The sequence below is a fragment of the Manacus candei genome, unplaced genomic scaffold, assembly GCF_025592945.1.
Source record: "Manacus candei isolate 608988 ecotype Guabito, Panama unplaced genomic scaffold, ASM2559294v1 h1tg000053l, whole genome shotgun sequence".
Lineage (NCBI taxonomy): Eukaryota > Metazoa > Chordata > Aves > Passeriformes > Pipridae > Manacus > Manacus candei.
The window spans coordinates 3,938,023-3,950,275 of NW_026138101.1; the positions used below are offsets into that span (position 1 = coordinate 3,938,023).

The 12,253-nt window shown below is 56.1% G+C and overlaps 2 protein-coding genes across 2 annotated transcripts; one reads left to right on the forward strand and one right to left on the reverse strand.

The window, feature by feature from the left end:
- The first annotated feature begins 323 nt into the window (after positions 1 to 323).
- On the forward strand, positions 324 to 6,014 carry LOC127477488 (pancreatic secretory granule membrane major glycoprotein GP2-like). Its single transcript, XM_051801864.1, has 9 exons — positions 324 to 366; positions 1,190 to 1,256; positions 1,449 to 1,616; positions 2,362 to 2,567; positions 3,137 to 3,297; positions 3,883 to 4,128; positions 4,776 to 4,935; positions 5,114 to 5,258; positions 5,914 to 6,014. The coding sequence occupies exons 1-9, from the start codon at positions 364 to 366 to the stop codon at positions 6,012 to 6,014; spliced, it is 1,257 nt and encodes a 418-aa protein (XP_051657824.1). The 5' UTR covers positions 324 to 363.
- A 427-nt stretch (positions 6,015 to 6,441) lies between these two features.
- Positions 6,442 to 12,031, reverse strand: ADGRG3 (adhesion G protein-coupled receptor G3). Its single transcript, XM_051801865.1, has 12 exons — positions 11,986 to 12,031; positions 11,255 to 11,486; positions 11,068 to 11,173; positions 10,401 to 10,541; positions 10,191 to 10,313; positions 10,068 to 10,107; positions 9,893 to 9,993; positions 9,280 to 9,392; positions 8,846 to 9,129; positions 8,459 to 8,549; positions 7,729 to 8,015; positions 6,442 to 7,326 (listed from the first exon to the last, which is right to left on the reverse strand). The coding sequence occupies exons 1-12, from the start codon at positions 12,029 to 12,031 to the stop codon at positions 7,211 to 7,213; spliced, it is 1,680 nt and encodes a 559-aa protein (XP_051657825.1). The 3' UTR covers positions 6,442 to 7,210.
- Positions 12,032 to 12,253: the final 222 nt, after the last annotated feature.

The window sequence follows — 12,253 nt, forward strand, 5'->3', positions numbered from 1 at the left end:
ACCCCGAGATCCCTGGGGGGTTTGCAGATACTCCCCCTGTTTGGAATCCCACTGGGACTGTGAAATGGGTCAGTGTTCACAGGCCATTGGCTCACTGGAAGGGCCATCCATGCCAGAGGATGGACTTTCACAGAGAGTCCTTTCCTCCCCGGCCCTGAAGGATGCTAAGCTGGCTCTTGTGCAATCGCAGAGGCAGCATGTTTGCGTGGGGGAGAGGGATGAGCTGCCAGGAGGCGATATAAGGCGGGCAGCAGGGGGCACGGGAAGCAGGGAGCACGGGAAGCAGGGAGCACGGGAAGCAGGGAGCACGGAGTGGCCTCGGGGCGGCGGTGGGTGGGTGGAGGAGCAGAGCGTGGCCTGGCAATGGTAAGTGGGATGAAATCAAGGTGGTGGGATCTCTCAGGACTGGACCAGGGAATAAACCCCCCTTGCCCAGCAGTCCAGCAGTCACACTTGGGGTTGGTGGAGGGGTGGAGGGCTGCGTGTGCTGCCGGACCAGAGTGGGGCTTTTGGCATTGTCTTTGTCCTGCTCTCAGACAGAACATTGCCCAGCCATCAGCCCTGGCTGACTCACATCCATGTTTCTGATAAGGAGAATCCAGTGTTCAGGGCTGTTCCAGGACTGTGCCATTAGTTTCCCTAAAGAAATCCATTATCTGTACCGACAGCAGAGGTGACTTAATCTGCGTCTTTTTTTCACTAATTTTAGTTGTGTTCAAGGCTTTGGTTTTGGGGGTTTTTATCCTGTTGTCTCCTTGTTATAGATATGAGTCACTGGAAAAGTGAGGATCCTTTTGAAAATCCTAACTTTTCAAAAGAGCTGTAGTGGGAAGAGGGAAACTGCTTCCCTCTTTGGGGAGCCCAGACTGATGCCTCACCTCTGCAGTTTTACTCAAAGTGCCTGTTCTCACTGAAATGTGGCTTTATCACTGTCAGCACATCCCTGCAGGTCCAAGGGCTGCTTTCTCCCACCTCGTCTTTCTGGAATCTCTACCTAAATGCAGAGCAGTATTTGACCCTTGTGTTAGCCTGAGGGGGTAGGAAATTACTTTGTGCCATCAAACCTAAGAAATACAGTACAGATATTATTGAATCCATGCTTGAGGGTTCACTGTTTCTGAATGACTGCAAACATGTCCAGCGAGCATGGTACAAACCCAAGTTACCCAGAGCCTGCTTGTTTCTCCAGGAAAGGACTGTGAGATGTTTGTTGCTGTTCTCTGTGCTCTGCCTGGCTGGCTGTGAAGTCAACAAGGGTGAGTTTCCCTGTACTCTGTCCCTACTGGGTCATGGATGGGTAGTATAGAAAGATCCTTATCCCTAGGCAAGAATCTCAGCCTCTGAGAGCTGTGCAGGTCTTCCTGCAGTGGGACGAGTTCGTGCTCACATCTCTCATCAGGGAGATGTTCTTGCTGCATTTCGGCTCACTTGCCTTTCCTTTGCTGCAGGTGAGCTGGGGAGCACACATGGCCTGAGGCCACGGGTTGCCATCCACCTCAAGAGGAGCCCAGATGCCTGCCTGTCCAACCCGTGCCAGCACCAGGGGCACTGCCAGGTGGTGGGGGACAGACCAGTTTGCAGCTGCAAACCAGGCTTCAAGGGGGAATTCTGCCAAGGTAGGGCTGGGAATGCTGGTGAGCTCTCCCCAGTCTGTCCAGGGGCACCAGAGGGAAGGGTGATGGGCACAATGCACTGGTATTACCATTCCAGGAGAACATCCCACCTCCTGGTTCAGGTGCATTCCCCACCACTGTAACCACATCCTCGACTACATGTTGGTACAAGACCCAGTCACAGGGTATTTTCTTCTTCCCCAAAAGCTTCAATTCCTTAATTCCTTGGCTGTGCTGTGGTGTAGCTGTGCCAGGGCAGCGTGACATGCTGCAGGGCACAGCTGCCCCACCATCTCAGAACAACCACGCACATTCTGGCACAGCTACAGCGAAGCCCCTTCCAGGCACTATCCAAAAACTGTGTCTTCTTCCTCTAGAGGACAGGGTTGCTGTCCCTGTCTGGTGCCCTTGGCAGACTGTGGGGATTCTGTGGACAGAAGCCCTCAGAAGGGGCCAGGCCCACAACATCTGCCTTTATGTCTTGAGCTTAAGGACTGTGCCTGGCCAGAGTAGTGGCAGCCATGGACTTGTGCAGCTCTTAGAAAATACCAGACCCACATTAACTTCTGCATGTTCCCAAAGGTCTGTCTTTTGCCCAGTGTCTCTGAAGAGCCCTACCAGCAGCCTCCACCAAGGCTGATCCGGATGAGGGTCTGCTGAGCTCAGTGGGGCTGTGCCATCCCACAGCTGACGTAGGGCTCCTTCAGGCCTCTTCCTTATTGCTATTGCAGATGGCTTTTTCCCCCAGATGTGGTACTGAAGCTGGCCTGTGAGGAGGAGTATATGAAGATGATGGTGAGGAAGGAGGTGTTTGAACTCTTGAAAATCCCACGGGAGCTTGTCCACTTGAAGAACCAAGCGTGCAAGGTCTCAGAAAAGGAAGAAGAGGGTGAGCTGTTTTTTTCAGCCACTCTCACTGGTGAAAACCACACTGCCTGTGGGTCAATAATCCAGGTAAGGATCCAGCAGACACTTTCTGCATAGCTCCAAAGCCACGAGAGGAGCAGACATGCTAAGTGGGGACAACAAAGGGAAGCCTCAAAGGCTTTTCCTTTTTTATCTAGGTGTTGTAAAGTTCTCCTTCCCTTTGAAAGGCTTCCCTGGGGATGTCAGAAGCCTCTGCTGCTGTGCTGGCAGCACATTTTGCCTGATTTAGCAGAAAATGGAAGTCTCAGTGTGTGCTCCACTAGCCGATAACAGCCCTCAGCTTTCTGGCCACACCCTCTGAGCTCTGCAGCCCCTTCCCCTTGGTCCCTCACTTGCTTCGTGGATCAGGAAGGGTGCAGAGGAACTGGTGCTCCAGCTCTGCATTTTGCAGAAGAGCCCTCACCGCTGCTCACTGTGCTGACTCCTGCCTGCTCTGCTGGTGGCTCCCAGTAGCCCCCAAACACAAGGCTTGAGCTGAAACCCCAGCAGATATTCAGGCCTGGAGCAGCTAGAGCTGAGTTGCACCGAGCTGGAGCTTGGATCTCTGTGTATGCATTTAGCCATAATCTGGACGCTTGATTTCTGTGTCATTCCAGAAAAACAACTCCCATGTCTCCTACTCCAACGTCATTGAGTCAGAGCAGGAAGCCCATGGGGCCACGATCTCCAGGAGTTTTCAGCTGGAAGTGCATTTCTCCTGCATCTATGCCTATGAGCAGGTGGTGAGGCTGCCCTTCGCTCTCACTGCTGTTGACAAGTGAGTGGTGCTGTTTCTCCTTGCTGCTGACATGGTGTCTTTGAGCTTGCAGAAAAGCAGATGCCTTCAATGAGGTGATCTGCAAAGGCCCTGGGGAGCCCCTAGAGAGCCCTGAGAACAATGCCAGACATGCTGGTCTGCCATCCTAGCCTCTCTTTTTCTTACCATTGTGTTTTTTCAACACAGGGTTTGGGCCTGGGGCAGAGCCAAAGAGGGGCACACACAATCTGCCTTTTTCCTGTCCTCACTGCTTGAAACCAACTATCCAAAAAATGAAGGGTGGGAACTGGAAGAGGCCCCCACCAGGCTCCCATGGGGGTGCAGGGTTAGGATTGCCTTTCTTGTAGCCCTCACTGGCCAGCAGGTCAATGGGAACCACTGCAGCTCTTTGCTTCTGTCCACGCATGGCACAGAAGGCAGCTCAGGGCCTGGCTCTCCCGAGGCTCCACCTGGGAACAGAGGCACATCCAGAGTCAGAGCACCTGCATCAGTGGCCTGACTTGTGCTACGTCCTTCCTGCTTTCTCATTCTGTTTGGGAGCCCTCATCCTCTGCTCTCCTCTCTTCTCTTCATCACTGTTCCCAGGCTGGTGCAGTCCGTGGTCAAGGAAGGACACTTCAATGTCAGCATGAGACTGTACAAGTCCCCCTCCTACCTCCAGCCTTATCACCTGCCAGCTGTGGCCGTCCCCGTCACGGACACACTCTATGTCCTGCTGAAGATAGAAGGACAGCACCAGCTCAAGTACTTCCTGCTGAGTATTTTGGACTGCTGGGCCACCCCAAGCATGGATCCCTTCCAGAGCGTGCAGCACAAGCTCATTGAGCAGGGGTGAGTGGAGAGCCCCCAGCACACCCGGTCTCCTTGCACCACGAGCACAGTCACATCTCTTTCCTGGGTGCTAAGGACAGGAGCAATGAGCAATGACACCATCGTTGCTCATAGGTGGAACCTGTGGGGGACACCATCATCAAACAGCCAGAACAGCCCCACAATGAGCCCCCAAAAAACTCTGAACTGAGTCCCCTCTCCTGCTCTGCTGCCAGCAGTGCTGCCTTCCTTCTGGTGTTGCTCCTGGCCAGCTAGGGAGGCAAAGGGCAAGAGGACGAGAGGGGAGACTCTGCTGGGATATGCAGATGTCTCAGTGAAAATCCTGCCTTAGAGGTGGCTGCAGCCAAGCTAAAGCCAGAAACGTGTCTATCTGGGAAGTGGGAATCACGGCCAGGCTCACTCCACCCTTGCAGAGCAGCTGTGGCCCCACAGAGCAAGACATAAGCCAGCCTCTGGGCTGCTAGCAGCTCCTCCCTGAGCTGGGCACAACACAGATTCCAAGGAAAGGCATCCCCACTGGCACTGAGGAAGAAATAGGCCTGTTCAGCAAAGCCTAGGGGCTGCACCTGGTCTTTGTGGGATCTGGTGTTCCAGGCTGGGATGCTTCCCCTCATTTGGCACTCACTGACCCAGCTGTCATGTCCCAGGTGTCCCCATGATAAGACAGTGACCTACCTGAATGCCATTGGAGAGAGCAGTACTGCCAAGTTCAGCTTCCAGATGTTTCAGTTTGTTGGTTACCCCGAGGTGTTCCTGCACTGCCGTGTCCGGCTCTGTCTCCCCAGCGGTCCAGAGCCCTGTGCCAAGGTGAGCTAAGGTTCTTTAGGACCTGGTTCTTCTCCTGCTCTGGGGTCCTGACTGCTCCCAGGCCGTGACCCCAGTAGGGTCTCTGCCAGCAGGAGACCTCCAGGATGGCCCTTGCCCTTTGAGCAGGCTTTTCCCCTGTCCTCTGGTTCCATCACCCTTCCCTTGGCCCTGTTGACAGCAATGCCCAAGGCACTTGAAGAACAAGAGGGCGCTGGTGGATGACTACAACAAGATTGTCTCCTATGGGCCCATCCACCTGATGGTTGCTCCTTCCTTGGGAGCAGAGACCCACCATTCCAGCACTGACCAACAGGACCTGGCGGGTATGTATGTCCTTCTGGGGAGAACAGGAGCAGCTCCCAGACCCTTGCCACCCTCTAGGTAGTGCCAGGTTGTTAAAAAGGGCTGCTAAAATCTGTGCACAGAAGCGTGGATTCCTTCAGGTGTCATGGCCATGCATGGCAAATTCCAAAGCCAAACCAGCACAGAGCTCTGTGTGAGTGGCTCCATGCCAGGCACAGGTTGGGATGAGCAGGGGAGCTGGGCAGGAAGGGACCCAAAACCAGGAGACTGTTGGTGCAGCACCCCAGCCAGGGAAGGCTGGGTCTTCACACTGGACCTCTGCATCATCAGCCCAGCAAGGCAGGCTCCTCCTGAGCACCGAGGGCAATCCAGGATATCCAAGCAGCAGTCCAGGACCAGGGTTGGGGACAAGCCCACCTACAGCATAGCTCAGACCAGGCATGAATGCTGAGCTAGATGGAGCCCTTGGGCAGCAGGGGTGGGTGGAGGCCATTTGGGGTGACTGAGTCCTATTAGTGCCCTCAGGGTTCCGAAGTACCCCCAGCTCCAGTGGCTCCTGCCCTGCACAGGAGGTGACCTCCCCCAAATCCATCCCCTGCCAGGAGATGCTGCGCTGGGGCTCAGAGCTGGCTCGGGGGACCCAGATATGTCACGAGTCTCTCTCCTCTTTGGCAGGACCCAGCCCGTGGCTGCCCGGGGCCCTCGTCCTGCTGTGTGTGCTCGGTGTGCTCACCGTGGCTGCGGCGGCCGCCAGCGTGGGGCGGCGAACGGGTTAGGAAACAGCTGTTCCCAAATAAATGTGACAGTGGCAGAGAGCCTCTCGCCTGTGTCTTTATGGGTTTGGGGGGGAAGGAAGTGATGGTTGGACGCAAACAGTGCGTGAAGGTTGAGGCACATCAGAGTGTTTCCGTTCCCTGTAGCATCCCCAGGACTTTCTCATTCCCTCAGGGCCCAGGCTCTCTAAACTCAAAGCATGTACCCTGGGCTGGGAAGGTCCTTCCTGTGTTCCTCTTCCCCAGAGAGTCACCCTCTGGGGAAGGGGGGGGATGGAGGTATCCCCACACTAGGTACTTGCCCACCAAAGCTGGTCTTTGTGTGGTTCTGTGTGACACAGATATAGTGTTAGCAGAGAAAGGGTTGCTCTGTGCATGCACACCCGTGTGTGCATCTATCCACGCTGATTTCTCCCTTCATCCATGACAAATTGCCAACAAGGTTTCTGCCTATTGATACATCCCTACTATAAAGCAAATAACAAACAGTATTGTAGGTATCAAAGACTAAATCCACAGTGCTCAGACAGCTGGCAGGGATTTAATACTGAAACATAGATCAGGAGAAGACAAGCAGCTGCCCTGCAAGGTGGCTGTGTGTGAGCTTTCAGCTGAAGCACAGCATCCATGCAGGAATCATTGTTGGCCCCTGCAGGTGTTTTTCAGGAAACACACCCAGCAGATCCCTGCCAGAGAGCAGGAGATGGATTGCCAAGAAACTCATGGGATTTCTCTTTTTTTTGCTGGCTCCCAGACCTGAACCTCCCATGTCTGGAGCGAGTCATTCCTCTCCTTCCAACGGCAGGAAACCCATTGCTGGGCTGGTTCAGCACCAAAGGCCATCTCTAGTGAAGAGGAGGATGGCTCCATCACAGCTGAAGGTGAGCAGTTCATGGGCTCCCTCCTCATCCCTTCAATAGCCCTTTGGGGATAAGATCAGGGGCACTTCAAGACCATGGAACTTCAGCTATGAGGGACTTCAGTGGAAGGGTCATCTCTGGAGCTCCTTGCCCAAGGCAGGCTGCCAGGAATGGAAGAGCAGAAGTAAAGAGCCCTGGTGAGGTGGATCATGCCCACTGAAGGGTAAACTCAGGTGTGGCAAACTGATTCCTCCCTCTGTGGGGAAGCTGCATCTGCCAGGATCAAAGATTGCTCTCAATGGATGCACACACAGGCAGGAAGAGAGGTCCAGCCAGGAGCTACTCCTGAGAGACTGTGGTGTTTTTGTCATGTCTGATGATGTGGGACAGGGAGCCAGTGGTCTCCTTCGTCTTTGGGTAATAGAGGATGACCAGCCACATGAATATGAAGATTCCTGCAGGGAAAGGAATACAAACACTCAGCAGCAGCAGGAGATGGTGGGAAGCATCTTGCCAGGATGCTGACAGCATTTCCCCGCTTCTTCCAGGGAATTCTCCCAGCTCACTCCTACCCCCCATACTTCAGGTGGGCCATTTGGGTGGGACATGCCAAATGTCCCTAATCCTCTGCTGAGGAATGACTTTCTTGGAGGAAGACATCCCCTGTGGAGTGGATGTTGTTGGAAGCATGAGCATCTCCATGCTGGTGGCTGGGACCTGCTGCTTGACATAGCCTGCCAGTCAGTGCTGGGAAGATGCTGGTGCCTTGGGACCCCTAGTCAACCCACTGCCAGGCTCCTGCCTCCTCCATCTTCCCCACCTGAGCTCAGGGAACCCAGCTCAGAGGCAGCACTGACCTTGGAGAGAGTTGAGGATGGTGAAGAGGTAGAGCACGGGCGCAGAGGAGATGCCATGGGTGAAGAATGCCAGGGCCCAGGTGGCTCCCAGCAGGCAGAAGAGCCCTGCTGCCACTAGGGCCACCTTCCAGGGCTTGCGGCCTCCCTGCACTGCCCCCGTGCCCTGCAAGCTGCAGCTCTTCTGGGTCACCACCCCAAAGAGAGCCATGTTGAAGAGGAATATGAGGCTGAAGTAGCCGCAGTTGGTGATGTAGTGGAGCAGGACATGTTTGGAAGTGATCCAGCACCTGAAAAGAGACAACCACAGTGCCTCCAGTGGTCCTGCAAGCCCCAGAAGCACTCATGGGAGCCTCCACATGGGGATGTTTCAGGAATGCAGGGACACTGTTGTGCTGGGGGGGTTTTCCAAGGCCAGGATGAAGCAAGGGGACAGTGGTGCATATCCACTGCCCTCGTGTTGCTCAGCTGGGAGGGATCCTGGGGAAGCTCCAGGTGGACCTTGGACATCCCTCCATGACCTGGAGGGCTTCAGGCATGGCCAAGGAAGCTCAGCATGACAGGTGGTGGTGGGGGTGGCAGATATGTTGTAATCACAATTAAGGAAGCAGAAGCATGGCATAAAGCCAAGCTGGATGGGTGCAATCCCTGACTGCTGCACTCCCAGCAGGACTGGGCTACCACTCCCTGTGCCAAAGGGCCACCTGAGCCCTGTGGGCAGTGGTGCACGCACAGGGCTATGACCTGGTGGTCCGTGGTCTGGATGCTGTACTCTCCGTAGCTGCCGATAGCTCCTGCCACTCCCACCACGAGAATGGGCAAGCCTGGAAAAAGGGAGACACACAGAATCACAGAATTGTTTAGGTTGGAAAGGACCTCCAAGATCATCGAGTGCAACCATTACTCCAGCACTGCCATGTTCACCACCAAAGCATGTCCCCAAGTGCCACACCCACACATCTTTTGAACACCTCCAGGGATGGTGACTCCACCATTGCCCAGGGCAGCCTGTTCCAGAACCTGACTACCCTTTCAGTGAAGAAATTTTTCTTACTATCCAATCTAAACCTCCTGGTGCCCCCCTCTCCCCTAAGCTCGCCCCCAGGCTGGCAGTGCTCACCCCAGCCAAGCAGGCACAGCTTTGCCAGGTAGTGGTGGATGTAGACACCAAGGACCTTGACGAAGAGGAGGTAGAGCTGACAGCCCTCCAGCGCCGTCCAGGTGAAGCAGCAGAGCAGGCAGTAGTGGGTGAGCCCCCCCAGGACCTTACAGGTCCCCGGCTGGGTCCTCCCAGAGAGCCCACTGTTGAGCAGGAAGGCCAGGTTGAGGAGGAACAGGCTGCCCACGAGGTTCATGTGCAGCCCCAGGTTGATGCGCACGGTCTCCTCAAACCTGAACCTGCACCTGAGTGTTCCCAGAGGGACCAGGAAAGGCAGAGGTCACAGGTGAGCAGGGCCTCCTGCTGCATCACAGCAGGTCCACGCAGAGGCACCAGAATTGCCCCACATCTCTCCCAGCTTGACAAGTCCCCGTGGAGCTGCTGGCACATCCTACCTTATGAAGAGGCAGAAGGCGACAGTGAAGATGGAAAAAGCCATGGCTACCCCACAGCCAGCGGTGGCAACAGCCATCAAGGCTTGTGCTGTGGGGCTGTCCAGAGCTGGGTTCTGCCAAACATGCACATGTTACGTTAGACAGGCCCCAGACCAGCCTAGAAAACCCAACTGCAGCTACCAGAGCCACAGGGCTGATAAACCCAGTGGACTGCTGCAGAGACCCCATACAAGCCCCCTGTCTGGCCAGCAAAAGGTCTTCAGGGGGAGCAAGGCAGTGGTGGCTCAGAGGAGATGCTCCCCAGGGTGCAGTGAGGAGCGAGTGAAGTGGACCACCATGACCACCCTCCTGGGAGACTTCACCAGGATATGGGATCTTAAGCCTTGCTGCTCCAGAGCCTGCATTAGGCTGGGGCCTTTTCTGGGCTGTCCTGCTCTGCTGACCTGCTGCTGCTCTCCTGAGCTGGGGCTGGGCTTGTGTTTGGGACCTGGGCTTGCCTGGAAACAGCTATAACTATCCCTGTGTGGCTACTCATGACACCGGAGGGGCCACCAAAGCGGGTGGGCAGCACTGTCAGGGCACAAGCAGGAGCTGTGGGGAGTGGGATCATCACCAGGAGGAGGGTGAAGAAGGTGAGATGGTCACAGGAGCAGACTGTCTTCTGGTCCCCAGGCTGTGTGACACATCCACTGCTGTGCCAGCCTCCTGCCTGTCCTGCAACAGGAAAGGAGTGACAACGGAGAGCACCAGGCACAGCCCCACACACCCGACCCTGCCGAGGACTGTACCTTTGCTGGGATCCCAGAAGACACACTGCGGGGTGACATCCTGCCAAGAGGGACAGCAGCATCAACTGATGCCACAGTGAGGGGCACTGGAGAAGAGGTGGAGGGCGGGCAGGGCTGACTTACACGGGGCAGCTGCCTGTGGGTGAAGGTGAGCTGCACGGGGTCCCGCAGCCCGGAGATGCTGGTGTTTCCCACTGTGATGCCCACCACGGTGTTGTCCAGGACCTGCCCTGCCTGGTTGACTTCCTGCATGGGGGCAACGTTGCCTGAGCCGAGCTGGTGTGTAGCAAGTGCCAGCAGAGCAGGAAGGGTGCCAGCAGTGCCAGCTCATACCTTGAACATGCCAAGCTGCTGGATGTTGAGGACTGTCACCACCACACGCACTATCTGGCTACTCAGAGACCGAAATATCTCCCTAGGGAGATGGATTTTTCCTGCCTTCCCCTTCTCTGTGGTGTTCAGCGTGCTGGGGCCCTGAGGCAGAGAAGAACAGTGAGAGGTTGTTGCTGGCAGGTCACTTCTCTGCTTGGGACCCACCAACCTTGCTCCAAATTCAGCCAGAAGCCCTGCCTGAGGGCAGAAGGAGAGAAACTCATCCCCAGCAGCTAGAGGCAGAGCTGGGAGTGGGACTCACAAGGTCCTCAACCCATGATCACCCATGTGTGGGACATCCATACCTGGGAGAGCCTGTGGGGGGGCAGGAGGCCCAAAGTCACACACGTTCCTCCTCCTTTCCTACCTTACTCTCCCTGTGACCCCCCATGTCTGCTGGAATGGCTCTCAGGGAGGGCTCTTTCCTCCCAAGCACCATTTCATGTGACTCCTTGCCCAGGGATGTTAAAGTTGATGTGGGTCCATGATGCAACCCCAGAATAGAGTGGAGGAAGAGCACAGCAGGGCACACCACACCCCTGGGCGGGGGGCCGAGGGATGCTTGGAAAAGGGATGCTTGGAAGGTGTGGGACCTCCCAAGCGAGGGAGAGGGAAGGGCACATCTCACCTCCGTGGGGGAAAAGGTGATGAGAACATCACGGACGGCAGCCCTGCTGACATTCAGGAGCAGCTTCTTGAGCCCGACCAGCCGACTGTGCAGCCCCTGCACCTCCCTGTGGGACAGCGGGGCTGTGGGACTAGTGGATGCAAGGAGCTGAGCCCCCAGACCCTGCCATGGCCAGCCCTGCTGCTACCTGAACCAGCGATCCCGCAGGCAGGCACAGGCGGAGCTGTGGGAGCTCCCCAGCTGCGGGCAGCGCTGGGGCAGCTGGAGGATGCCAAACCCACGGCCCCGTTTCTTCGGCTCCACCGTCACATTGCAGCATGAGAGGGAATCATCACCCCGACCCAGAGCTGGGGAGGATGGGAGCGGGGTGACCACCAGGCACCACAGCACTGGGGTGAGGGTGGGGATGGGGGGCACCACTCACCGGAACAGCGCTCATTTCCCCCGGCAACATCTGGAAGAAGAGTACGTGAAGAAATGGAGGGAAAACCCCAAAATCTAGGGTGAGTCCTCCCCTTGCCCACAAGGGAAGGGGAGGCAGGAGAATCTGGCAGCTACCAGGTTTGAAAGGAACAGCTCTGCAGTTACATGGACTTCAAAAACACCCAGACAGCCATCAGGGCTGGTGAGAACAAAACCACTGTGTCCAGCCCCCCCCCAGAGGGATTGTAGAAGAGACCCTGGGCTGCTGGTTCCAGATTTTAAAAAAATGCCCCAGCAGCAAACCCCCCAACTCCACTTGCCTCTACCAGTTCTGCACATCTCAGCAGGGATTGTCCTTCTGGCCTGTCCACTTTTCAGGGTGAAACACCCCACCATGGTCTTTGGGTCAACACCTTCCCATGTGAAAACCTTTCCCTCAAGCCCATGGCACCCCCCACACCGAGGATGTCTGTCCCCCCCTCACCCACCACTCACCAGGCGGCATAAGGAGCAGCAGGATGGTACCCAGGAACAGGTTCATGCTGCTTTGTGGGGTCTCCTGACCACCCCTGGCTGTCCCACCTCACTCCAGTCCCCTTGTCTCAGCAGCTCAGCTCCTCCCCAGGCTCTGCCAGGGCTTGTGGCCACTCCTGAGGCAACAGGGCTGTGTCTTCATTTCCTTTCTGAGAACCCCTCACGCCTTCCTGTGGGCTGGCAAGGGACCTCCTGCCCTGGCTCACAGCAACAGTGACAGCTGTTAGAG

Coding starts and splice junctions, on each gene's coding strand:
- LOC127477488 (XM_051801864.1), top strand. Junction 4,129..4,775: donor CACAAGCTCATTGAGCAGGG/GTGAGTGGAGAG, acceptor GTCATGTCCCAG/GTGTCCCCATGATAAGACAG. Junction 4,936..5,113: donor GTCCAGAGCCCTGTGCCAAG/GTGAGCTAAGGT, acceptor CCCTGTTGACAG/CAATGCCCAAGGCACTTGAA.
- ADGRG3 (XM_051801865.1), bottom strand. CDS start 12,031: ATGAACCTGTTCCTGGGTACCATCCTGCTGCTCCTTATGCCGCCTG. Junction 9,393..9,892: donor CCTTCTTCACCCTCCTCCTG/GTGATGATCCCA, acceptor CATGTTTGGCAG/AACCCAGCTCTGGACAGCCC. Junction 7,327..7,728: donor CATCCTCAACTCTCTCCAAG/GTCAGTGCTGCC, acceptor CTTTCCCTGCAG/GAATCTTCATATTCATGTGG.